This window comes from Microtus oregoni, unplaced genomic scaffold (assembly GCF_018167655.1).
Source record: "Microtus oregoni isolate MIOR12 unplaced genomic scaffold, Mior012 000010F_ref0000083, whole genome shotgun sequence".
Lineage (NCBI taxonomy): Eukaryota > Metazoa > Chordata > Mammalia > Rodentia > Cricetidae > Microtus > Microtus oregoni.
The window spans coordinates 21580493-21608120 of NW_024543069.1; the positions used below are offsets into that span (position 1 = coordinate 21580493).

Below are 27628 nucleotides of genomic sequence, written 5' to 3' on the forward strand. Positions count from 1 at the left end.
ACAGTCTTCTCTAATACAGCTAACTAGGAATGAACAAACTCAATTCAAAAATAATAGAGAAAAGCTAGTTACAGAAACATTAAAAACCAAACAAACAAAAAATAAAAATGTTTTACTATGTTAGTAATAAAAATAAATTGGCTTTTATTTAACTGTTTAACATTAAGTGACTAAGATTGTATTGTGGGAAGAAATATGCTAAGGTGTATGCATTCTACAAGAGACACATATTATGCTAATAAAAAGAAATTGAAATAAGAGATAGGCACATAGCAATCAACCCATTCCCTATAAACAGTTTAGAGTTTTCTAAAAATTACAGATATTTTTAATGCTGAAAGGATGAAGAGCTCATTAATTAGAAGTTATATTTCATTCATCCACGTGGAGGTAATTTAAGTGGGTTGAATTTTATCAGCTTTGTAATTGTCTGTATCTCCTCCTATGGTTAAAGTGCATTACACATTGACATTTTCAGCCACTCACTTTCTTAATTTGAATTTGGGTCTGGTTTAGACATTCAAGATGCTTAATCTTTTAATATAGATCATGTAGGTTGCATTTAAGTCTTTTCACATCTCAAAATGTTTGACATAGTTTCTGTGATCAGAAGGGAGATTGAAGGGAAAACTGTTCTGGGCAACTAGACTGGTACACCATTTACCCTTGACGAATGTGACTCGCTAGAGCCCTTAGCAGCCGCTGTCCCATTTGGAAAGCAGTTCTTGTAGGTGACAGGAAATAGTATGTGTTACATGCATTTCCCTCATGTTCAAGATTTGTCTTCTTCATTTCTTATATACATATAGTTGAGCCTTTGGTTTATTATTTGGTAATATGTTATATATTACATACAGAGTTTTAGAATTCATATACTGTTATTGTATACACACACACACAGATATATATATATATATATATATATTAATTTTTTGTGTTTACAAGACTAGGAATTATAGCCAGTGTCTCATTTATGCCAGGCATTGAGCTGCTTCACCAGCCCTAAATATACCATATTGTCGTTAGAATTCTGCTAAAAAATTTTTCTTTCAATTCATTTTTATTTCTGGATAGTGACTATAGAGTAAGGTGTTACTTATTTTCTTTACTCACTGTGAAAAGAAGGTGACGGCTGTTTTTTGAGTTGTGAAACAATATGTTGCTTTTTTTGTAGGTGATATACTTCTCATTGCTTCTTTTGAAAATGATTCTTTATTCATGTCCCTTCCCCCCACCCCCCAGAGATAGTCTTTATTTGTAGTCTGGGCATGCTTTGTACTTGTTATTTGCTATCTTCCTGTTTCAGCCAGTCCTCCCTCACACACCAAATGCTGGGATTGAAGTGATGTGTAACCATGCCTGTCTTTTTTTTTTTTTAAATTGGTAACCATATGTGTGGTTGTAATTTTTTTTATATTGGTGAAATTAATGATTGAACGGAAGTGATTCTAGAATCTATAGCTTAATTAGTTTTTCAAAATGTTTTTATCCAGTTATTTTAAGACAATGGTTTTCCTTCATTTTTCTTCTCTGCTCTTTTGGAAATATGATCTTTACATAGGAAAGTTTCCTTCCAGATTGAAACATTCCACCCTGCAGGGAAGCTCCTTAAGCAGGAAGGCAAACAATTCAAAGTAGGAAATCTCTGAAACTGACTATGTTCACTAGGTCCCCTTCCTGCCAAAGTAAGCAGTAAAAGTTGTAAGTCCCTCTCAAATGGAAGAAAGCTGATCAGCAAAATAATATCATTGGAGAAAAGGTACAAAGAAGAATCTCCGAAGAACCAGTTTGCTAAGAAGACTCAGACAAGCTGAGCTGCAAAGAAAACTCTGAGACCAGAACAGCTGCCTAGAAGAAGCAAAAACCAGCCAAGATGCCTGGAAGCAGTTTATACCAATTGAGGTACTAGGAAAGAATATTCTCTTACTCCTTTAACTGCCTGTAGGCTATGAGTTGTGCTCCAGGTTCTCAGCTTTGTGAGCATTTTCCATGCTGGTGTGGGTTTTGGTAATAACTGTCTATGAATCATTTCTGCTCCTGTAAGTAACCAAATAAAGCTCATTGATTTACTCAATTGTTCTTTGGTGGTATCTGTACTGTGATCTGTCATGGGTTCCCTATGTGGGATGAGTAAACATGTGTGTTGTGTCTCTCTAGAAAAAGTTTGTCACAGAACAGACTGTCATGTTCCTTTTATTCCATTTCCATTCTTTCTCATTTGTTATTATCTCCATTTCATTCTGTATACATTTCACGCATTCTTTAGTTATATAATCTGCTATTCAGTCTTGACAGGGTCCCGGCAGGTTTTCAGGCGATTCTGCCTCCAGGAATTTCAGAATGAGACTGTGTCTGAGTGCTGTTTTCTCTCACTTTATATTCTTCTCTATGGCTGGGATTAAGGCGTCCACCACTACTGCCCGATTTCTATGGCAAACTAGTGTGGCTATTGGGATTAAAGGTGTGTGTCACCACTGCCTGGTCTGTAAGGCTGATCAGTGGGGCTGTTTTACTCTCTGAACTTCTGGCAAGCTTTATTTATTAAAATACAAGTGAAATATCACTACAGGAATATTTTTAAATTTTGTTTTATTATTATTATTATTTTGGTTTTGTTTTTATAGTGACTCTCCTAAGTGTTTAAAAGATTTGCATTCTCTGTTGCTTGTTACCATTGAATTCTGTTTTGGTTCTTTGGCTTGTTTTGACAGTTACAGTAAAAACTTAGAATCAATATGTTCTGTATTCATTTTTGTTTAATTCTCATAAGTCTTTATTTCTTTCCTTACCCAGGGGTGATTCAGTTGAGCATTGTTCAACTTCCATGAGTTTGTAGACTTTTTGCAATTAATGTTGTTGTTGAAGTCTAACTTTAAGCCATGGTGATCCAATAAAATACATGGGATTATTCCAGTTTTTTTTTTTTTTGTATCTGTTGAGGTTTGCTTTGTTATTGTGTATGTGGTTGATTTTAGAAACAGTTCCATGAGGTGCTGAGAGGAAGGTATATTCTTTTGTATTTGGGTGAAATGTTCTGTAGATGTCCATTAAGTCCATTTGAATTATGACATCTGTTAATTCTCTTATTTCTCTGTTAAGTTTCTGTCTGACAGACCTGTCCTTTGGTGAGAGTGCGGTGTTGAAGTCTCTCACTATTAGTGTATGGGGTTTGATGTTCAATTTAAGCTTTAGTAATGTTTCTTTTACATATGTGAGTTCTCTTATATTTGGGGCATAGATGTTTAGAATTGACACTTCATCTTGATAGATTCTGCCTATGACGAGTATGAAGTGTCCTTTTCCATATTTTTTTGACTGATTTCAGTTTGAAGTATATTTTGTTAGATATTAGAATAGCTCACCTGCTTGTTTCTTAGGTCCATTAGATTGGAAAAATCTTTCCCCAACCTTTTATTATGAGCTCTTTGAGGTTGAGGTGTCATTCTTATATGCAACGGAAGGATGGATCCTGTTTTCATATCTATTCTGTTGACTTGTGTCTTTTTATAGGTGAATTGAGTCCATTGATAATAAGAGATATTAATGACCAGTGATTGTTTATTCCTGTTATTTTTTGGTGGTAGTGTTTGTGTGTTTCCCTTTTTGGGGGTATGCTGGTGTGAGGTGTGAGGTTATCTGTTGCCTGTGTTTTTGTGGGTGCAGCTTATTTCCTTCAGTTGGAGTTTTCTTTCTAGTATTTTCTGTAAGGCTGGATTTGTGGATAGATATTCTCTAAATCTGGTTTTGTCATGGAATATTTTATTTTCTCCATATATGGTGATTGAAAGCTTTGCTGGACGTAGTGTGGGCTTGCATCCCTGGTCTTTCAGTGTCTGCAGCACATCCATCCATGTTCTTCTGTCTTTCAGAGTTTCCATTGAGAAGTAGGGTGTAATTCTGATGGGTCTGTCTTTATAAGTTACCTTGCTTTTCTCTTTTGTAGCTTTTAATATCCATTCTTTATTCTGCATGTTTACATCTGTCCCTATTATTTTTAGATTTAGTCTTTTCATGGTGTCCCAGATTTCCTGGATGTTTTGTGTTAAAGACTTGTTGAATTTAACATTTTCTTTCACCAAGGAATCTGTTTCCTTTATTGTATCTTCAGCTCCCGAGATTCTCTCTTCTATCACTTGTAATCTGTTGGTTATGCTTGCATCTGTAATTTTCTTCGTTTATTCAGATTTTCCACTTCCAGAATTCCCTCCATTTGTGTTTTCTTTATTGCCTTTATTTCGGTTTTTAAGTCTTGAACTGTTTGAATTGTTTACTTTTCCTGTGTGATTTTTTTCTTGGTTTCTTTTGCTTTCTTTAAGGGATTTATTGATTTCTTTCATTTTTTCGTGTTTTTCTCCTCCATTTCTTTAAGGGAATTTTTCATTTCCTCTTTAAGGGTCTCTGTGATCTTTATAAAGTTTTACTTAAGGTCACTTTCTTCTGCTTCTTTTGTCTTAGGATGTTTAGGTCTTCCTGTTGTAGGACCACTAGGTTCTGGTGGTGCCATATTGCTCCTTATGATGTTGAATGTGTTCTTACACTGTCGTCTGCCCTTCTCTTCCTCCAATTGGTGAAGGTGGGGCCTGTTGCTTAGGTGGTTGCTCTTCCAGGTACAGGGAGATCTTTGCCTCTAGTGGATGCTGATATGGGTTGTGGCTCCTAAAGTTGTAGGCAAGGCCAAGACTTTCTCCAGGGGTAGTACAAGACTCTGATAGTCACAGATGCTCTCCAGGGGGCAGTCTGGACCATGGCTCCAGTGGTTACAGATACGGTGGGGGAATGGTAGGGATACTGCTCTGGAGTCTCTGGGGTTTGGTGGGTAGGGATGGTGCACAGCATGTGCCTCCACGGGCTAGGGTCTAGAGAGCAGAACCCTCTAGTCAGAAACTCAGACACTCATCTCTCCAGGGGTAGTTTGGGTCAAGGCTCAGGTGGGGCGGATGCTTTGGGAGATGGTTGCATATGTGGGGAGGCTGCTCTGGGGTTCTTGGAGTTTTGTGGGTAGGGATGGGGCATAGGGTGTGCCTCCCAGGGTGGGGTCCTTGAGAGCAGAGCCCTCCAACCAGGAACCCAGACACTCTCCTCACCTGGGACAGTATGGGCTGAGGGGAAATTCTTAAACTTTTGCCAGCATTTTGGATACCTATGGGTACAAACTCAGTAGTACAGTACTGATTATGTCCCCTGTGTGTGTGGTCACTCCCCAGGTTGCTTTTTCAAAGAAAGGTATTAAAACTGATTTACTTGAAAATACGAACAAAGTGGAAACATTTAAGTCTGATTTTAACAACTGAAAGTTGTTTTTAACATACTTGGCAAAAGTTTTTTTCCTGTGCAGGCCAGTTCTATGTCATCTTGACTCAAGCTAGAGTCATCAGAAAGGAGGAGTGAACCTCAAATGAGAAAATGTCTTCATAAGATCAGGATCTGAGCAACCTGTAGGGCATTTTCTTAGTTAATGGGGACTTTGTGTATCCCCCCACCTCCCTCTGTGCTGGTGGTCCTGGATTCTGTAAGAAAGTAGACTGAACAAGGCATAGGGAGCTAGTCAGTAAGCAGCAGCACTCCTCTATGGTGCCTGCATCTGTTCTTGCCTCCAGGTTCCTGCCCTGATTTGATTCCTACCTTCACTACTTTTGATGATAAAGTTATTTGGAACCATGAGTGAAATAACCCTTTCCTCTCCAAGTTCATTTTGGTCATGGTGTATCATTATAATAGTAACCCTAAGACACTTTCCTAAATCAAGAGTATGTGCCTTCAGTTTTGTTTTATATGAAGAAGAGTAAAGTAAGGCAGCAGAGGTGTATATAAAGAGCTGAAAAAATATCTTTGGTTCTGTAATGATCTCTACAGCCTTAAAAAAAAGTTATATGGGAACTTGAGTAAATCATTGTTGAAAGAAAATAGAAAATAGAAACATCAAGTACAAAGCTTAGCTGACAGTTTGAGAAATGACCTGCAAAGTAAAGCCTGCTGCTTTTTTTACCTTCTATATGTTGTATAACTAATTAATCCATATAGTTCTGGAAGAAGCTGGGAGTTCTTATAGTCTAGTTGCTAGCTAGCATAATGGGTCTGGATGAAAACCTATTTTCTGGCTTACCGATAGTGCCTCAGAATTATCTTGTGACAGAGAGACAAAGATGTGATATCTCTCCTTCCTATATAAACACTAAGCTTATATGGAGAGATCTGCTCTTATGATTTCAGTCTCTATTAATTGTGTTCCAAAGACCTCAGCTTCTAACACTACTATGCTGGAGATTAAGACATCATTCAGTGTATTTTGGAGAATGTACATGTCTAGTCCCTAATATTATTTAATGATTGACACATGGATGGATTATAATGGAAATTTAAAGAAAGGCAATCTTTCTGGGAAAGGTATTTAGAATTAAGTGGTACTTAACCACTGGCGTTGATAGATATTTGGGGATTTATGTTGGAGATACTTGGAGACATAATGAAAGTTAAAATATTAAGGTTTAAGAGAAAACTTTCTGCCATGTATGGGAATAAATGTATATATACTTTTAGATGAAAAGTGACTTCATATACTTTTTTAATGTCAGTATCTAAGAATAGGAAGAAGACTGAATCTGTGTAGCAAATTGAGATTTAACGAACAATATTATAATTTTAGAATTTTTTGTAATAAATGAATTTTAAAGACTTCAACTGGTTTATTATAATTGTTCCTTTTGATCAAAATAATACTGAATTATTTCATAATATTCCAATAGACTGTGATTCTAAAAATTTTATAAAGTATTCAAAATATTAGTAATTAAAATTTGCAAGACAGTGTATTTCTAGTCGTCATTTTATATCCCAGATGCTTTATCAATATTTTCTTATGTAAATAAATGATGTTTATTTCATATTAGCTCACTTGATTGATTCTTGAGTGGGGTAAGGCCTGTAGGTAGGAATTTGCTGTGAGAACAGAATGTCAAAGCAGTAAACTGAGAGTCCTCAGTCTCAGGTACTTGCTGGTCACTTTCTTTCTGTGCCACACCTCTTTGTCTATTCCCCAGTGCTGGGTTGTGACCTAGGGCTTAGACTTTCTTGTGCCACATCCTTTCCCATCAGAATGTTTTCTGTGATTTTTGTCTTTCAAAAAGAATGTTGATTTTTCTATAATTGAACTTTACAAATCTAGGTGGACATAGTGACTTGTGCCTTTATTCCAGCACTTTAGCCTGAGGCCGGATGGTTTGTGTTCAAGGTCAGTTTAGGTGACCAATGCTAGATAAAATGCCAGAAGACCAAAGCTAAATAAAATGCCAGAAATTACCAAATAATTTCCACTTCCCCAATGATTATATTTTTCTGGTTTGCTGTCTTTAGAAATGTCATTTCTTACAGCAGTCTGTCTTTCTTCATAGTTACTGTAACCGTGACATTTATGTTGATTTTTTAAAGCAAGTCTACTGTTAATCTTACAGGGAAATAATAAGACCACTACTATAATTTTGAGCCAGTTTTGAAGCAAGCTTTATCAAATGTTAGCCAGGACGATGGACAGTGGCCAGGTCCATACCTAGGATTCTCAGAGAATGGCTTGTCTGGTGCTTATAAAGACAAAACCCAGAAGGCATTGTGCTTCTTGCCTTCTCTCAGTCACAGGCTGGCATACATTCTGACATACTTCCTGCCTATATACCTTCTTCCTATGTTTGATCAATCACATCCTGTGCACTTGGGGCAGCCAACCTTATTTGCAGAAGTGAAAACATGTGGCTTGTTATTTTACATGAACAACACCGCCCCCAGGAGTCCAGGGAGTTACCTTGTCCTTGGGCAAGTGGGACTTGCAGGTTAGATGCATTTTTTTTATAGATATCAAGCATAGTAATTTAAACTTAAAACATAGCTTTAGTCCTCACATCTATACCTCTGACTTTGTATAAAGTAAAAGGCATTTTCTATATGAATAAGAAACCTGCATCTGGCATTTCTATCTGACCCAGGTTATATTTAATTCACTTGTCTTCACTTTCCCTCGAAAACCATTTACACTTTTTCTTTACAGGATTTGTAGACTGTTGTTTGAATAATAAGATGACTGCTTTTGCTTATATGGCTTAGTTTCTGACAACTATTGGACCACCTTTGGAATAATAGATGGATGAGTATTTTGCTAATTTGGGAAGATAGTTTCCTACAACAGTCTCTTTAATACAACCATGTTAACAATCACCATATAAGTTAGAAAGACTAGCTTTGTCTAGATAAAAATTGACCCTCTTCACAGTATCTCTGAGGCATGTAATAGGTTTTGTACCCCAGTCCCCATTAAAGGTTTTCTGCTGACAAAGTGAGCCAGATGAAGTCAAATTGAAAAAGTATGCAGTAGGTTTCTTGAGAACAACTCTAGGGTTAGTTCTCTGTTCCCAGAGATTGAATGCCCCCCACCCTAAACTAAAGCACGGAGTAGGCCAGAGGTATTGACATGTCTGCCACAAACTGTTTTTGTGCCCAGGTATCACTAACTGATCACTTAGGCAGGAATTGAGCTACTGGGGACTTGAGGGGAGGAAGCTGCCATTGTGGAACTGGCCTTTTTTGTTTTCTTTTGTTTTAAGAATCCCTGGGAAGTACAGTGGAAAAGAGGAGAGAGTGGAGAGAGAGACAGAGACAGAGAGAGACACACAGAGAGACAGAGAGATAGAGAGAGGGAGGGAAGGAGGAAAGGAGGGAGAGAAGGGAAGGGGAAGGGAGAGAGAGAGAGACACTTTCTAGATTGTGCACGGCTGAACTGGAGACTCCAACCAAATAGCATGTTTTTGCTATTTGGACCAAGAATTCATGGAATCTTGATTGTACTTTTTTTTGTAATTAAAAATTACATAGAAGGATGGTGTGTTATTGAATGTGAAAGATGGAAACTTACACTTTAGGTAGCAGAGCTTAATTGCTAGAATTGTGGGCATTAGTTCTGTTTTAAAGCAGGCCTTTTCTTTTTTATTTGAGTCCTTTTTTTAATATTTATTTACTTTATTTATATATGTATTTGAATTTATACCAGACTCTGCTATAGTATTTAAAACTGGTTTAACAGATTAATCTAAAAATTTTAGTGCTGTCTTTTCCATTTTTGCATTCTTATTCCTGCATGATTTATATACAGGGTCATGTACAGTTTCATACCTGCTGTTAGCTTCATCAGTAAATATTTATATCAGTGAGATGGAAAACCTCTTCTGGGTTGCTAATGACTCGTGAACAGTTTCATATGATGATGACTTAGGTTAATTAGACATGCAGTAATGAATAGCTAGGTATCCTAGAGTTGTGTGGACTGATGAAATACTATTTGGGTTTGGTAGATACTCAAGAAGATAGAGAATGTCATGGTGCAGGACGCTGTTGGCTAGAAACTTAAGACCAGCTGACTCAGTTTTATGGGTCTTCATCTATATTGGGTCAGATGAGTCCATGTTTTACATGGAAAATTGGGGTTGCTCTAGCTCTCCTAATAACAAATTTCAACCTAATGCTGACTGTGCCTGCCATTTTGTCCTGTACTTCTGTATGTGTGTGAGTATGTGGATGTGAACATATTCATGTGTGCACTAGTGTGTGGATATTGATGCTGACACTGGGTAGCTGTATCTATACTTTTTTTCTTCTTCTTTGATGGACTCATTATGTACCCCTGGTTGGCCTAAACTCACCGTATTACTGTGTCTATAAGGCTGACCTCAAACTCACAAAAATCTGCCTGCCTTTTCCGCCTGTGTTCTGATTTCAAATGTTCTATTACCTTGTTTGTTTTTATGCCAGATCTTTCACAGAACTTGTTGTTCACTGTTTCAACTAGACTGCCTGTAGAGGTGCTCGTCTACACATTCATGCTCAGATTTTTTTTTTTAATTTAGAGAATCTTGACCTTAAATACTTATGTTTGTGCACCAAGCATTTCACTAACAGAGCCATCTCTCTAGATTCCATGCTAAGAGACCTGCAATCACTGTTAAATTACTGTGGTTTAGAGAAGTAGCTTTAGCGAGGTCATATAGCCAGTAGGTGGTTTAGACTGGATCTGAATGCAGGAAGCTTGAATCGAGAGTCAATCGCTTAATCACTTTTGCAAATAATTTTTATAAACAAACCAGAAAGGTTCTTTCAGATACAGAAGTGCAACTGGAGAATAGTTCAATCAAAGATCAAAATTAATCAGAGGAGCTAGTTACTTAACATTGAATTTTGTGTCATAAATTGAAAATGTTGATCATAAAATTTAAATTATTTATTTATTTATTAGAGATTTCTGCCTCCTCCCTGACACCGCCTCTCATTTCCCTCCCCCCCCCCCCAATCAAGTCCCCCTCCCTGGTCAGCCCGAAGAGCAATCAGGGTTCCCTGCCTTGTGGTAAGTCCAAGGACCACCCACCTCCGTCCAGATCTAGTAAGGTGAGCATCCAAACAGCCTAGGCTCCCACAAAGCCAGAACGTGCAGTAGGATCAAAAACCCACTGCCATTGTTCTTGAGTTCTCAGTAGTCCTCATTGTCTGCTATGTTCAGAGAGTCCAGTTTTATCCCAGGCTTTTTCAGACCCAGGCCAGCTGGCCTTGGTGAGTTCCCAATAGAACATCCCCATTGTCTCAGTGTGTGGGTGCACCCCTTGCTGTCCTGAGTTCCTTGCTCGTGCTCTCTCTCCTGCTCCTGATTTGGAACTTGGGATATCAGTCCAGTGCTCCAATGTGGGTCTCTGTCTCCTTTCATCGCCTGATGAAGGTTATTATTCAGGAGGATGCCTATATGTTTTTCTTTGGGTTCACCTTCTTATTTAGCTTCTCTAGGATCACGAATTATAGGCTCAATGTCCTTTATTTACGGCTAGAAACCAATTATGAGTGAGTACATCCCATGTACTTCTTTTTGGGTCTGGCTTACCTCACTCAGGATAGTGTTTTCTATTTCCGTCCACTTGCATGCAAAATTCAAGAAGTCATTGTTTTTTACTGCTGAGTAGTACTCTAGTATGTAGATATTCCATACTTTCTTCATCCATTCTTCCATTGAAGGACATCTAGGTTGTTTCCAGGTTCTGGCTATTACAAACAATGCTGCTATGAACATAGTTGAGCATATACTTTTGTTGTATGATAGGGCATCTCTTGGGTATATTCTCAAGAGTGGTATTGCTGGGTCCAGGGGTAGGTTGATCCTGAATTTCCTGAGAAACTGCCACACTGCTTACCAGAGTGGTTGCACAAGTTTGCATTCCCACCAGCAATGGATGAGTGTACCCCTTTCTCCACAACCTCTCCAGCAAAGGCTATCATTTGTGTTTCTGATTTTAGCCATTCTGACAGGTGTAAGATGGTATCTTAAAGTTGTCTTGATTTGCATTTCCCTGATCGCTAAGGAGGATGAGCATGACCTTAAGTGTCTTTTGGCCATTTGAACTTCTTCTGTTGAGAATTCTCTGTTCAGCTCAGTGCCCCATTTTATAATTGGGTTGATTAGCCTTTTACGGTCTAGTTTCTTGAGTTCTTTATATATTTTGGAGATCAGACCTTTGTCAGTTGCGGGGTTAGTGAAGATCTTCTCCCAGTCAGTGGGTTGCCTTTTTGTCTTAGTGACAGTTCTGTTCAGCTCAGTGCCCCATTTTATAATTGGGTTGATTAGCCTTTTACGGTCTAGTTTCTTGAGTTCTTTATATATTTTGGAGATCAGACCTTTGTCAGTTGCGGGGTTGGTGAAGATCTTCTCCCAGTCAGTGGGTTGCCTTTTTGTCTTAGTGACAGTGTCCTTTGCTTAAACAGAAGCTTCTCCAGTTTCAGGAGGTCCCATTTATTCAATGTTGTCCTTAATGTCTGTGCTGCTGGGGTTATACGTAGGAAGTGGTCATGTGTTGTAGAGTACTTCCCACTTTCTCTTCTATCAGGTTCAGTGTGTTCGGACTGATATTGAGGTCTTTAATCCATTTGGACTTGAGTTTTGTGCATGGTGATAGATATGGATCTATTTTCATTCTTCTACAGGTTGACATCCAGTTATGCCAGCACAATTTGATGAAGATGCTCTCTTTTTTCCATTGAATACTTTTAGCTCCTTTATTGAAAATCAGGTGTTCATAAGTTTGTGGGTTAAAGTCAGGGTCTTCTATTTGATTCCATTGGTCGACTTCTCTGTTTTTATGCCAATACCAAGCTGTTTTCAATACTGTAGCTCTGTAATAGAGTTTGAAGTCAGGGATGGTAATGCCTCCAGAAGATCCTTTATTGTATAAGATTGTTTTGGCTATCCTGGGTTTTTTGTTTTTCCATATAAAGTTGATTATTGTCTTCTCCAGGTCTGTGAAGAATTTTCTTGGGCTTTTGATGGGGATTGCATTGAATCTATAGATTGCTTTTGGTAGAATTGCCATTTTTACTATGTTGATCCTCCCAATCCAAGAGCAAGGGAGATCCTTCCATTTTCTGGTATCCTCTTCAATTTCTTTCTTCAAAGACTTAAAGTTCTTGTCAAATAGATCTTTCACTTCCTTGGTCAGAGTTACCCCAAGATATTTTATGCTATTTGTGGGTATCATGAAAGGTGATGCTTCTGAGAAATATGTTTAATTTTATGATGTAGAATAGTCCTAAATGAGATTTTATTGTTTATACAAATTCTTATAAAGAAAGTCTTGCGGTTGGACCTGGAGCTCTCACCTATGTTATGACTATCTTCAAGTTATTTCATTCTGTGCCTGAGATTCTTTGTGTCTAAAGTAAAGATGATAATAGACTCTTAGAAGACATTAGTAGTACTGACGCCATGCTAGGTGAGATTGTGGTGCTATTATCATTTGCTTCGTTATCGCTGTTTATCTAGATTTGGGGTACCTTTCAGTTGTAAGAAATGAATTCTTAATTTGAGTTTTACAAAATGAGTCTCTTTTTTTTTAAAATTGAGTTTTATTTTCTCTCTGTTCCTAACCTTCGTTTCCTTTGTTTTCACTTTACAGTAACCCTTATTTTAAGCTAGCCTTTATGCTTTATGTATTTTATAGTCTTGCTGGTTTTGAATAAGAGAGACTACATGTACTCACCTCTTCCTGGAACTTACCACTGTTAGTGTGTGAAACTTTTCTTGTCAAAAGTATATAATAGTTCTTAAAACAGTTAATACATAAAATGCTTATTGAATGAACAAATGAATATTTTCAAATATATCAAGTTTTAAAAAATATTTTTTTCTAAATATTTCATTCTGCAGACTAAAAGCATAGCCAGGTTATCATTGTTTAGTAAAAATAATGCTTTCAGTTGAGTATTATTGTCTTAGTTAGTGTTATATTGCTGTGAAGAGACACCATGACCACACAAATCTTAAAGCTTAAAGGAAAGCTTTAATTGGGGCTTGTTCACAGTATCAGAGATTTAGTTCTTTGTCATCATGGTAGGAAGCATGGTGACACACAGGCAGACATAGTGCTGGAGAAATAGCTTGAGAGTTCTACATTTAGATCTATAGACATCAGAAAAAGAGAATTGCTGGACCTGGCTTGGGTTTTTGAAATCTCAGAGCCCATGCCTAGTGACATACTTCCTCCAATAAGGCCACACCTCCTCATCCTTTCTAATAATGCCACCTATGAGGGCCATTCTTATTTTATTATTACCACAGTAATAAATCATGTGATTTGATCAACAAAGAGTAAGCCCATTATAGAATTTTATTCTGTGTGTTCATCTGTACTGTGCATTTAGTGGGGCTAGTAATGGTCTTTAAATTAGCATGTTGATGGGAACAGTAGTATTTTTGAGTATTTGTCACAAGTTATAATGTTGACAGTAAATTAACTTTCTCCTTTTTTAATTTTATGGCTTAGAAGATTGTAAAGCCTTACATATTTCTTTGTAAAAATTATTGTTTAAATGTTTCAACACTTACTGTAAGTTGTTCTTTTGTTAATTTTATATTTCTTCATTTTCTATGTTGAAATAGAACAAAGCTATTTTTTATTACAATGTTTTTTCCACCTATAACTTCAGTAATAAAAAATGAAAATGACTTGTCTTAATATCTATCTTTAGATAGTGGATCATTTCTGATATTTTTAAATGGGAATTTTTCCTGAATCTCACCCTGTAATTATTTGCTGTAGTTTCTATGTTTCTCTAGATTTGAAAGTAAATTTTCTTGTCTCTGCAAAAATGAGACTTGTTTGGCTGTTTCATTTCTTATATCTATAACTCTTAAACTTTGATCAAAATTTGCTTTATGCAAGATGACTTAGAAAATTTTTAGTCTCCATACTTCCTTGATATTTGATGATTTGGTATTGTTCTATGTTAATGTTGTAAATAACCTTCCATGTCATTTTTACTTACCTTTTTTTTTTTCTGTTTTTCCTATTTACTTTCAGCTGGTTGGTGGGGAATTTGATTTGGAGATGAACTTTATTATCCAGGATGCTGAGAGCATAACATGCATGACCGAGCTTTTGGAGCACTGTGATGTAACATGTCAAGCAGAAATATGGAGCATGTTTACAGCCATCTTACGAAAAAGTGTCCGGAATTTACAGACCAGCACAGAAGTGGGACTGATTGAGCAAGTACTGCTGAAAATGAGTGCTGTCGACGACATGATTGCAGGTATCGCATGGCTTGACAGAAAATTAAGATTTAAATATTTATAAGGGTTCATGTACTACTTTATATTTTACAGTGAAAACATGTAGAAACTGCCTTCATTTAAAAGAAATAAATAGGAACATATGGACAAATTGCCTTTTATGCTAATGGAAATGTACAGACTAGAAGAGAAAAGAGAATTGTACTAGGTAAACATAATTACTAGATTTCTCCCCTAAGTTTTGTTAAAGCCTTAGTACTATGAAGAATTAAGTATAATAGAAGATTATAAAAAAAAATAAGCGGTATTTAAAATACCACAATATGTAGGTCAGAGCCATTAACCAAGTTACTGCAGCTCTATGGCTTTCCAGTCTGCTGCACCTGGAACCTGAAGAATCAGCAGGACATATCTATTTTTGCCTTCATATTTTTGGAGGACACTTCTCTGTTAAACTTAGCCTTGAGTTCTTATTGTTGTGCTAAGACACCGCAACTAAGGCAGCTAATGAAAAAAATGTTTTATTGAACTTACAGTTTCAGAAGGTTAGAGTCCATGATGGGAGAGCAAAGATAAGGCAGTAGGAGCAGCTGAGAGCTCCTAACTTGATTTGCAAGTTAGAGGCAGAGAGAGACACACTAATGACCCCAACTGACACACCTCTTCTAACAAGGCCACGCCTCCACTCCTTTCCAAGCAGTTCTACCAACTGGAGGGCAAGTATTCAAATATGTGAGCCTTGCCCTATCACTATAAGTACATATTGTTAAATAGAATATAAAATGTATATAAAATGGGTTTATTTTGCTTATTATATTATTTGAAATAATACTCTTGAAATCTTGGATTTTTTTTTTACTGCTAACTCTTAGCTTTCTGCAGGTGAGTCTCCTCTGTAGTTAAATGTGTTTCAGAAGAAATGTTTGGCTGACAACCCCACAGCAGCAGTTATCTCTAGAACATAAGTAGAGTTTGAAAAATCGGGCTTTGTTTTGTTTTGGTTTGTTTGTTTAAAAAGAAATAGATGTTAAGCGTATATTCTGATATAAAAATAATTCTGAAATTCCCAAAGGGCTAATTTGACTGTACAGTAATATATTTAGCTCTTACAAATAGTTAAGACACAGGGAAGTTTTTAATGGTTTCACATATGGACTTTTAATTTTTAAATTTTCAGAGTAAAACATTATGAAAGAAGGAAATGAACAAGAGTGATTAATAAGTGAGATTAATAAGAATAGATTTTATATCTAAAAGAAATAATTCAGAATTTGGTTTTCTAATTATTTTGAAATCGTGTCCAAAGTGGCATGTATTTCTCTTGATCATGGTTTTGGAGTAATAATAGTAGCATGACTTAAAATGAGATTAAACTTGGCATTACTTTCAATATTTAGAGTTATTTTACAGGAATTTGTATAAATGTGAGTGTGTGTGTGTAAATATGGTGGTATAGTATACATTGTTTAGAAAATCATATGATCTTTCAATCCTGATAAGGAGCTTTTTTTTTCTTTTTTTCTTTTTTTGAATAATCTGGCTGCTACTTTACAGAATAGTTTTAGAGTGAGCAGAATTATATACATAATTTATAGTAGTTACTGGAACTTAATTCATGAGTGCCCAAATAAGAAAGCAGCGATGGCTTGTTAAGTCATTCGTTGTTATAATTGAAGTTCCTAAATTCTCTTTTTTTTTGGTAACATTTCCTTCCAAAAGGGCCTTATAGCCAAAGAATATGAAAAATGGGAATGAATGTTTAGGAAAAGCACAAAAACAAACATGCTGCTTAACTAGTTAAAATAGAGAAATTAAAATTTGCATACTTTACTGAAAGTTTGAATGAGTATCAGCATACTGTTAATAGATGAGTGTCTTCTTTGAGTGCTGTGGTGTGTGAAGTTTATAGACACTCTTAAGTTAACAATTTAACTTAACACTAAAATGTGATTAAATATTTGTAGTAAATTGATAAAAACTTTTATAGCAGTAGTAATTTTTTCCTCTTTAAAATTTTCGTGTTTGCAAAATTTTCTGCCATAATTAAATTGAACTGCTTAGTTATGGGTCATCTACAAAATGTATTATATATAAAAAAATTTAAAAAGTAACTTACCACAAATTTTGTCTCCTTTATCCTGATCATTATAAATATAAAGTTGATATTTTTCCAAAGTATTTTTGTAATCATTTAGGAAATTGCCAGTGATATTTTAGCTGAAAAGTTCCAGCTTTTAAGATTTTTGATTTTTATATAGACTTTTCTCTTAGAAACAAGCCTAATTTTATGCACTAACATTTTTATACAGTTTAATTATTTAAATAATGAGATATTTTGCTTCATTTAAAGATCTCTCAAAAATGGCATACACACTGTCAAAATTTTACCATAGAGATTGTTTACATATTGTGCTGGTAATTAAAAAATAATGAATTATTTATTGTTGAAGATAACCATATTTAATTTTGAATATATATTTTAGTTTTTCAAATTCCAGTCATTAATTTGTGTATTTGACAATATGGATTTTATTTTCTAATTTACTTTCTAATATCAATTGTTGATAACTTTTATATGTAAGTATATATATGTTTGTATTTTTATTAACTTGTATATGATATATGCACTTTAGAATGTGAGATGTATCAATATTTAGTTGATTAATTTTTTACAAAGAATATTGAGAGAAGTATTAATCATGATATGTAGGGAAAGTTATCAGATACAAGATTGATTTTTCTCATTATTTGTTGTCTTGTGTCTGTTACAGATTCATAAATATTACATTAGCATAATGAAAATCAGTAGCATTGTGTTTAAATTAGATCTAGTTGTAGATTAGTGAGTGAAAGTGAGAGAATTCATAATTGTCTGGGTTTGAATGCTGACTTTGATGTTTGCTGGGCATGCATTTTTGAGCAGTGTGACTAAGTTATAGTCTGGGCCATAATTTGCCCAATTTTAAAATGAGATGATGATATTTAAAACTCATAGTCTGATTTGAGGCTTTCTGATATTTGTACATATAAAGCATTTGGAATAGTCCTTCATGTTGAGTAAATTCTTAAAATTGTATATTAACCTAGAGTTAAATGGTTCACCACCATGTTTTGTTGGTCAGCTGCCAGTTTTAAAATAGCCATTGTTCAATGCTGTCTTGGTACCTTTAAATATTTTTACCTTCCTTTTCCTACTTGTAACAAATCTCTCTGTCTGCATCACGAATCCGAAGAAGCATTCATGAGGACACTTAGGTATATTAGATTTTTTAAAATAGAAGTAACATTTGGTAACTCTCTGCCCCTTTCAAAATATAGTTGCTTGCCAGATGTGCTCATGCCTAGAGTGCAGAATAACTTTATTCTCCTCTGCAGATCTTCTGGTTGATATGCTGGGGGTTCTTGCCAGCTACAGCATCACTGTCAAGGAGTTGAAGCTTTTATTCAGCATGCTTCGAGGAGAAAGTGGAATCTGGGTAAGCTGTGGTCAGAGGGATGAGTCTTCAATATCAGTACATTAATAATTACTGTTGAACAGATTGTCCCTGGAGAGCCATGTATTTGAACTAGTAATGATAACTGTTTCCTTCTTAAACCATTTAGTAAATCTTTTCAATACAATTTTCTCAATAGTTACCATACAGTCCATTGATTAAAAGTGTTCTATTAGGTATTATTGTTAACTTTGTACAACTATTGTTTCTTTTATTGTTTTCTTAGCCAAGGCATGCAGTAAAATTATTGTCAGTTCTTAATCAGATGCCACAAAGACATGGTCCTGATACATTCTTCAATTTTCCTGGGTGTAGTGCTGCGGTAAGTTTAAACACATGTATTTATTTTTACCTATTATTCTGTTATTTGAGTTTATTTGGTGTTCTATTAGTTTGTCCTTTCTAGATTGTCCTATGAATGAAAATAAAATCATATTGTATGTGTCTGTGGTTTTTTTGTTGTTGTTGTTGTGGGATGGGGTTGGAGACAATCTTGCTATGTAACTCTGGCATCTACCTCACAGTTTTCCTGCTTCAGCTTTCCTGAGGCAGGGATTGTGAATATGCATCACGTGTGCCCTGTTTACTTGTTATGTTTGGCTTCCAGTGCTTTAGAGTTTGTCCCTGACTCCATTAACACCCTCCAGGGCAGGTTTTTTCCTGGCTGTAACTATTCCAGCTGCATTAACAAAATGAAGTCCTACAAAAACTAGCATAGAGAATCTGAATCAGAAAATTCTGAGGAATGTCAGTAGTCAAATGTGTCTACATTATTGGAATTAAAGGAAGGTTTGGAGAAGGGAAGTTTGATTGTACTGACTTTGTATTTCATTAACTGATAATTTACCTTGCTTCATTATCTTGTAGGCAATTGCATTGCCTCCTATTGCAAAGTGGCCTTATCAGAATGGCTTCACTCTCAACACTTGGTTTCGTATGGATCCATTAAATAACATTAATGTTGATAAGGATAAACCTTATCTTTATTGGTAAGTAATATGCTTAATTATAGGACTTTTGTTTTTATGAATTTGAATATTGAAATTAAATATTACTGTAAAACCCATATAGTTAATATTTATTTATTTACTATCAATTCTAGGTAAGTGTCTTTTTTATTTTATCTTCCATTACAGTATAAGAAACAAAGATAAATCTGTTAGCGGGATCATCTAGTATCAGATGTAGTAGCTAAGACACCAATTCCCACTAGAGTTTGTTTACGCTGTCTTTCTTTTCGACAAGTAGACTTAGGGGCTAAAAATAATAATAGCCAGGAAAGAAATCTAAATAAGATTGTTTAGTATTCATATTCTTACTTAGACTGAAATACACATACTTATTTGTTTACTCACATAATTACAAAATTGGCTTTTTTTCGTAAGATCTTTTGATAAACATTGAAAACTTGAGACCAAGTTGTTATTAACAACATGGACTATGTTGAAGTGAGTTTTGAATGGCTAAGTGGAGATGGTCCTTCACAGTAGATGAAGTCTTTCCAGCAGACACCTTGATCATTAATTTGTTTTATGTCTGTGATATTTTACATTTAAGTATAAAAAGTTTTCATGGTCTATTATTCCTGAGTTAAATTCCTTAATTTTTTAGTTATTTATAAACCTTATGTTTTTTAAAATTTCTATTTGGCCAATGTATTAACTATGACTATACGGAGAATTAAGTTTCATTGTGTAAGGTTTTAGTAGGTGTTGGTATATTTCTTTTAATCAGAGTTTTTATATTCTTGTATTAATACAGTTTTCGTACTAGCAAAGGAGTTGGTTACTCTGCTCATTTTGTTGGCAACTGTTTGATAGTCACATCTCTGAAGTCCAAAGGCAAAGGTTTCCAGCACTGTGTGAAGTATGATTTCCAACCACGCAAGGTAGGGCAGAGAGGACGCTTCCCTTGGACATCATGTCAGTTGCCATTCGCCTTGTCTCAGGACTTTGTTGCTTTGACTTCTGTAATGTTCTTTAACTTTACTCCTGCCTTTCACTGCTTTCTCTTTCCTGTGATTTCTTCTTACCTTTATGTGTGGTTTCTCGCAACGCTTATTCATTTGCTGAGTCTGATCTTATTCTTCCAGGAAGAACTTGCTGAATATTTACTGAATACCATACCTGTAGGACCTAGGCATGTGACCGTGACAGTGGACAGAACTTTGTTTTTCTTTTAAAAAAACTGGGATTTTTATTCAGTTTCATAATTGTTTGTACTCTTATTCTTCATTGCTGTCTTCCTTGTTTTCTCACCATTGTGAGATGTTTCCACTTGGGTGCCTTTTCACTCTCAAACCTCAGAACAAAAAACACTGAGTTTCCTCTCTCCAGGTCCACATTCACATACGTGCTGACATCTTCTGGTTTAGATGTCTGTCATCATAATAATTGGGGCATGTTCTTCATCTTCTTTTGATTACTTTTCTAGCACTATGTATTATGTCTTTAAGAATACTTCTATTTCCTTTTGAAATTTCATTATTTGCTACTTATCTTTTTCACATTGCTTTCTCTTCATCTTGATTTGTTTCTTTTTAAACTATTTTATACACTAATAGTAGACATCTTCTTGTTGATATTCATTTGCTTAAGCTAATGATTTACTTTTCAATAACTACAAAATAAACATTTTGTCCATGTTTTTTTGGTTTTTCGAGACAGGGTTTCTCTGTGGTTTTGCAGTTCTTAGTTTTTATATCACATCCTCTCAGATTGTTCTACCTTGTAACAATTCGGTGTCATCTTTTTCTGGGTTCATTCCCTCCCTTCCCTTTTTCCCTCCTCTCCTCACTGGAGATTCAACCAAGGAGATTCATGCATGCTAGGCAGCACTGTATCAAAAGATTATTCTTTTTAAATCTTCGCCATTCATTTATATGCCCATTTAGTGAGTGTTTTGATTAAAATTTGTTATGGATTCATTTTTATTCTTTCAAATGACTGTCAGAGTATTGAATTCAGTAGAATACCAATAAATTGGGTAGCTATATAAAAATATGACTTAATCTAGAGAAATGGCTCAAAGATTAAGAGTACTTATTTTTCTTCCAGAGAACCCAGGTTCAACTCCCAATACATACAGTGACAGCTCACAACTGTCTTTAACTCCAGTTCCAGTGGATCTAACACCTTCACACTGACACACATGGAGACACAAGAAAAAATACTTAAATAAAAAGAGCTTTTGCTTTCTAAAGACATAAGTGCCATCAGTCTAGGTCAGTGCTCCTCAACTTGTGGGGGCTGTTTATCAGATGTCCTGCATAGCAGATATTTACAATATAGGGCACAACAGTAGCGAAGTTATAGTTATGAAGTAACAATGAAGTAACAGCATGAGGAGGTATATTAAAGAGTCGTGGCATTAAGAAGGTTGAGAACCACTGATCTGGATATAAATAAAGATTATTAGAATTGCAAATGTTAGAAATATATATTTTTGACAAATACTGTAGTTTCCTTTTTTATTTAAAATACATTTTTTCACATAATATATTCTGATCATGGTTTTCCCTTTTCCAACTCCTACCGGATCCTTTCCCCTTTCCATCCACCCAGATCCTTAATGGAAATTATAAGAAAGTTTTATAATAAAGTATAACAATACCAAAAATCAGGTAGAAGTTAAAAAGAAACAAGCAGGTGGAATTGTTATTAGTGAAGTAAAAGCAGTTCAATCCATTTGTTCACATTTTATTTTTTCCCTGTTTGCTTATGAAAACACACTCCTATTTCTTTTTGCATTTTAAATACAGGGATGGCAAAGGCTCTTGTGAGGAGTAGGTCCCAGGGATTGATTCAGCTTCAATTTTTTTTGCAAATATTCTAATAAATCTCAAAATTGAAAATCATAATTATAATTATTTGGCTTTATTGTTATTATAGAAAAATCATCTATTTTTTCTTTCTTAATTTTCCAGGAGTTGTGGTAGTTACATTCTTATTATACTTCAATAAGGGAAAACTATACCACAGTGAGTGGGTTACTGACCATTCCTAAAAAGCCGTGCACCCAGCAGCACCACTTAAGAGGTGTCTGACCCTGTGAAAATGAGTGTAACTATTAGCATGTCACCTCATTTGTAAAAAGTGGTCAGTGCATGGCTTCTAGTGATATTTGTGTAAATAAATGTGTTACATTTTTACCTATTTTCTTTTGTTGTAATATATAACCTCAGGAATTCTTAGTATCAGTATATGTACTTTTTCTTATTTCTTGTTGTACACTTTTGTGTACCAGTTTTTGAATCTCAAAATTGAATATAGGTCACAGTATATATGATTAGTGTCAGTATGCTTCTCTACTCTGTTACTGTTTTTAACATAAAAATATGTCAAACATTGGGGTCCTTTGAAATGGTGAAAACTCACTTCTATCTACTACATTTTGATCATCTCAAGAAACAGAAAAATAAATATAACTTAACTGAGATTAACTTAACCATTAATTTATACATTCATGTATTCATATATCTTAAGTATTGTACTTATGATCTAAATAAATTGTTTGTTTCAAAACTCTAGACCTGATCATCATATTTTATTAAATAAGTTAATGTTATCAATCCATTTAAGTGAAACTATTGAAAACTCCTAGTTTTCTGACTCAGTGTATTCGTCTTCTTAATTCAGGCTCTGATGGTTTCCTTTTTGAAGCTTTGTAGGCTTATCGGCATCCACACTTGCCTGGCAGCTATACTTCAGCACTATTGCCAGTTATTTTTCTAAACTATTATGATATAATCTCATTTTTCCCATGATATTTAGGGATAAACCATTGTGCAGAAAGCAAAAGGTCACTTTGCTACGATGCTGTGATATCTAAACAGAGGAAGGTTTCATGAAGGCTCTGTGCATCCTTTTGCTCTCAACATTATTTCCCCTTTTTCATTGAGCATTTTTTTTCATCCTGAGCGTTACATATGAAGTGTATTCACTCATCGTGATTTTTCTGTGATTGCCTTCAAATGCTGTGTGCCTTTCCATCAGTTCATAAGCAGTCACTTCTTTTTCTGTCTGTCAGTGTTGTGGGTTGGGAGCTCCCTTGCCTTTTCTTTCATGAGGGGCATAAGAAATGGGAGAAAGGGCCATGAGATGCAAACTTCTTGAGACCTCTTGTAGGGAAGTGCAAAGGCTGTGACTATATTTTAGACAGTAATAACTGCATGTGACATTTGACATCTTAGTTGTTGTATTGCAGTGGTACATGATCAGCATTGTCCACATCTACAATCGATGGAGGAACAGTGAGATCCGTTGTTACGTTAATGGCCAGCTGGTATCCTATGGTGACATGGCTTGGCATGTTAACACAAATGATGTAAGTCTAAATTTCTTAAATGTATTTTACAATATGTTCTCCTATTGTAATATAAGTAATGACTATTTTGTAGAAAATGCAAATTTCTGTTCGAAAGGTTTTATTAATTTATATTTAATTTTTAATTAACGTAATTTATATTTAACTTTTAAATATAGTATGCAGTTGTTTCAGACACATGATTTAATGATATTTTAAAAAATTAAAGATATGATGAGGTTATGTGGTGTCTTAGGTTCATATAGGTATCTCATATGCAAACATAGGCCTGGGCTTGCCATCTGACTCAGGGCAAAAAGCTTCCCAAGTTTATACTGTAAAAACTTCAATTTGGCTAGGTATGGTGGTACATACCTTTAATCCCAGCACTCAGGAGTCAGAGGCAGCTGGGTCTCTTGAGTTTGAGGCTAGTCTAGTCTACAAAGTGAGTTCCAGAACAGTCAGAGTTCCAGGACAGACAGAGAAACACTATCTCAAAATCAAAAAACCCAAACAAACGAACACACACACACACACACACACACACACAAAAAAAAAAAAAAAAAAAAAACACAAAGAGACCTCAATATGACTGCAGTGCTTGGAATCTGTTAGGGAAAAGGACTGTGAAAACAGAAGACAGGTCACATTCAGGATGTTTTGCCATCAAAACACAGAGACACTTGCTTCACTTTGTGTGTTTGTCTTGGAGCAGGTGACACTGATTCTAGATAGAGGAGACATAGAGTTGAATTCTCAAAAATGCTTGCTATTTTTGTAGCTTGGGTGTTCCCTTTCTCCTGGCATTTTAGGGCCAAAGTGAAACGTGGTTTGTAGTGCTGAAATTATCTTTGAGGCCAGTGATACACAACTCTTTCAGTATACCAAGTTGTAGTCGTAATGACTCATTTTTAAGAAAAAACAAGTAAAATAAACTTCTAAATTTTGTGTGCATCTCCTTTAATTTTAATACCTTGGAGGTCAGGGGTTAGGTTGTATTCTCTTGTTCTGTTTTCTCTTAAATGAATGGTACTGTTTACATTTTCTCCTATCTGTGGGTGACAAGTTGTCATGATCCAGCCAAGTAGACTTTATCTTGTTTTGTATGATTGGGAAGCTAAGATTCCTGGATTTTCACTAAGAACATTTTTTTTAAGACACAACAGCAAAGAGAAAATCAATATGACTATACACAGAAGCTACCTGGAACTCACAGAACTTAGAAAGTTCCTTCCTGTGCCCTTCCTTATAGGAGAAATGTGTTTTCCTGCCCAACAGACTCATATGGCAACCACAGGCAAATAAGAACACAGAAATATGATTCTTCCTACACACTGATATTGTAGGGGGATGCAGTCTCTAACATATTATAAAGAAAGCCCCTGCAGTTTTGTTGACTGAAACTGAAAAGACAGTATTTAGAACAACATCCCCCCCCCCAAAAAAAAAGACAAAAGATTTTTATATTCGCTGATAGTCCTTCAAGAAATGGAGAAGCCTAGGCATATACAAATTCCTTATGTAGTAATAACTTTTAGTTTACACAATTTAAATTACACTTGACTATTTAGTGATGAGTTCTTGTATTCCATTAACATTTTATTTCATTATTGTGTGAGGCACAAATGGGATTTCATATTTGATAGATCTGTCTATTCACTAATTGATTTCTCTGTGGCTCTGTCTATATTGATAGCTGAATATTGGTGTTTTTATTAGAATTAATGTGCAGGATATCCTGAGGGAGGGCACTGGGCAGTAACTACTGTTTCTGGCTTCAGTGTTTGGCATTGAAAGGATGTAGGTGTGCCATACTTTCAATTTGGGAAATCATTTAGTGGACGATATTGTGAGCAGATTGAATCATTATTGTGTATTTGTTCCTGTATAATCCCTACTCATAAACGAAGAGGCTGATTTTCTCCATCATTTAGTGCAGAAAAAAACTGTGGTATATCCATGTGGAGAAATTAAGAAGAATTTAAAAAAAATTAATACTATGGATTTATAGTCAAGATTTGATAAAGTCTATCTCTTGATTCACTTTAACCTCTCTAAATTTGATCAGCTGTGAATATTAGCAATTTGAAATTAACTTTGCTTCAGTCAACAATTTATAATTTGTCTTCTGAGGTATGAATTCAATTATAAACTCTTTGTCTTTAGTATTACAATTTGAAAAAGTGGTCAAATCTGAGAATGTGAAGGATGGTGTGTGCTTAACTCCTATGTAACTGTTGTTATTTTCTCTAAAACTTGTTCATTGACTTTTATTATTGAAATACCTGGAAATAGTTTTTTCAGTACTTTCACTATTATTGGTATCTTAACATAGTTATGTTAATGAAGAAGTATATTCTTAAATGATCTGTCTTTTAAAAATAACAATTCATTTCTTGTGACTTTTAAAAATAGAGCTATGACAAGTGCTTTCTTGGATCTTCAGAAACTGCTGATGCCAATAGGGTATTCTGTGGTCAGCTTGGGGCCGTGTATGTGTTCAGTGAAGCTCTTAACCCGGCACAGATATTTGCAGTTCATCAATTAGGACCTGGTTATAAGGTAGGAATGGTCACATTATTATGAATTCCCTGCAGAGGTCTTGTTGTATACTATACTGTAACACTGTAGATTTAATGAAAATCTTTGTTCATTATGAGTGTCATCCCAACTTTTTGAACCTTATTGTGATGCTCCTTTTTGTCTGCCACTTTTAACTATAGTTCTTTCATGAACTTTTTATTTTTCATAAATGCGTTCTGATATTAAAGACATGCCCTTTGTTGTCAATTTTTATAAACTTATTTTCTAAAAGTATATTGCTTATTAAAGTGGTATCTGAAATCTCAGATTTTGTAATGTGTACATTATATTACAAATAAACAAAATGACTTGTCGAGGTCATAGGGGTTAAAAGCTCTGGCTGCTCTTCCAGAGATCCCAAGTTCAATTCCCAGCAACCACTTGGTGGCTTACGACCATCTATAACAGCATCTGATGTCCTCTTTTGGCATCCAGGTAGAACACTCGTACAAATAAAATACATATATAAATAAATCTTTAATAAAAATGACATCTTGGAAGGGGTGCCATGGAAAAAAAGAGAGCTTTAGAAGAAGAAGCAGTGTCAAATGCTGTGTCCTATTGAGATCATTCATTCACCTATGTCCCTACAGTCATGAAGAATAGGGTAATGGGTATGCTTTTGTCACAAAACCACTGATGCTGACTTATATTATTCCGATTTCTATTTACCTTTTGAAATGGATGCCTTTTAGGCAAGATTCAGTATTTATACCTGTGAATTAGTTTTTAATAAGTACACTTGGTATGTATGGGTAAATTACTTAAATCACATTTGGATATGTATAATTTCAGACTATTTGGAGGTCAGATGATATTATACATTATCAGTCAAGTTGATAATGTTTGAGGAGCACATGTCTTGTATTAAAATGTTGCTTTTTAAAAAAGAGTTTGATGTTTAAATTAATGGGAAGTTTGTTTCAAAGAGCAATACTAAATATTAAAATATTCTTTTAAAACATTTTACATTCATATTAATGTTTTATTATTTTGTTTTATTTTAGATATGTAAGTAACAAAATTATTCTTTTAAAGTGGTCTGGTTATTTCCAGTGATTTTAATAACAAAATACATACAAGAGTCTTGCTGTTTTGTGCAATAGTGGCATAACATGCAGCTATCTTGTGTCCATTTTGTTTTATTTGTTTCACTAGGCCTAGATATGAATTGGTGTTAGTATAGCCACTTTTCGCTTCTACCCCAATTTTCTCTTTCCCCCTTTTATTGGAAATAGATTCTTTTCTCAAGTAATATAGCCTGATTATAGTTTCCTGTCCCTCCACTCCTCCCAGGTTCTCTCTGACATTAGAGAAAAAAAGAAAAAAAAACTTTTAAGGAATAATAATTAAATAAAATAAAAGATAAAACAAAAACTAACTCAACAAAGTTGGACAAAGACAGATGAACAGAAGGAAAAGAGCCCAAGAGAGGGCACTTGATTCCACACTCAGGAATCCCATAAAGACACTAATTTGGAAGCCATATTATAAACGCGGAGCACCTGGTGCAGACCCATGCAGGCCTGTGCATGCTCCTTTAGTCTTTGAGTTCACATAAGCTCAGCTCGTGTTGATTGAGAAGGCCTTATTTTCTTAGTGTCCTCCATTCTCTCTGGATCTTATGCTCTTTCATCCTTCTCTTCTGCAGGGTTCTCTGAATCCT

General features: G+C 35.2%; 1 protein-coding gene across 7 annotated transcripts in view; it reads left to right on the forward strand.

Annotated features, from left to right (window-relative positions):
* Nbea (neurobeachin) overlaps positions 1-27628 on the forward strand; it is a 494166-nt gene that overhangs the window by 43633 nt on the left and 422905 nt on the right. For all 7 annotated transcript variants that reach the window (XM_041659254.1, XM_041659249.1, XM_041659252.1 and 4 more), the window contains exons 2-8: positions 14370-14601; positions 17957-18057; positions 18302-18397; positions 18943-19064; positions 19837-19963; positions 23281-23400; positions 25795-25941. In XM_041659254.1, coding sequence (XP_041515188.1) covers positions 14370-14601; positions 17957-18057; positions 18302-18397; positions 18943-19064; positions 19837-19963; positions 23281-23400; positions 25795-25941 — 945 coding nt within the window. The remainder of the gene's footprint in view (positions 1-14369; positions 14602-17956; positions 18058-18301; positions 18398-18942; positions 19065-19836; positions 19964-23280; positions 23401-25794; positions 25942-27628) is intronic.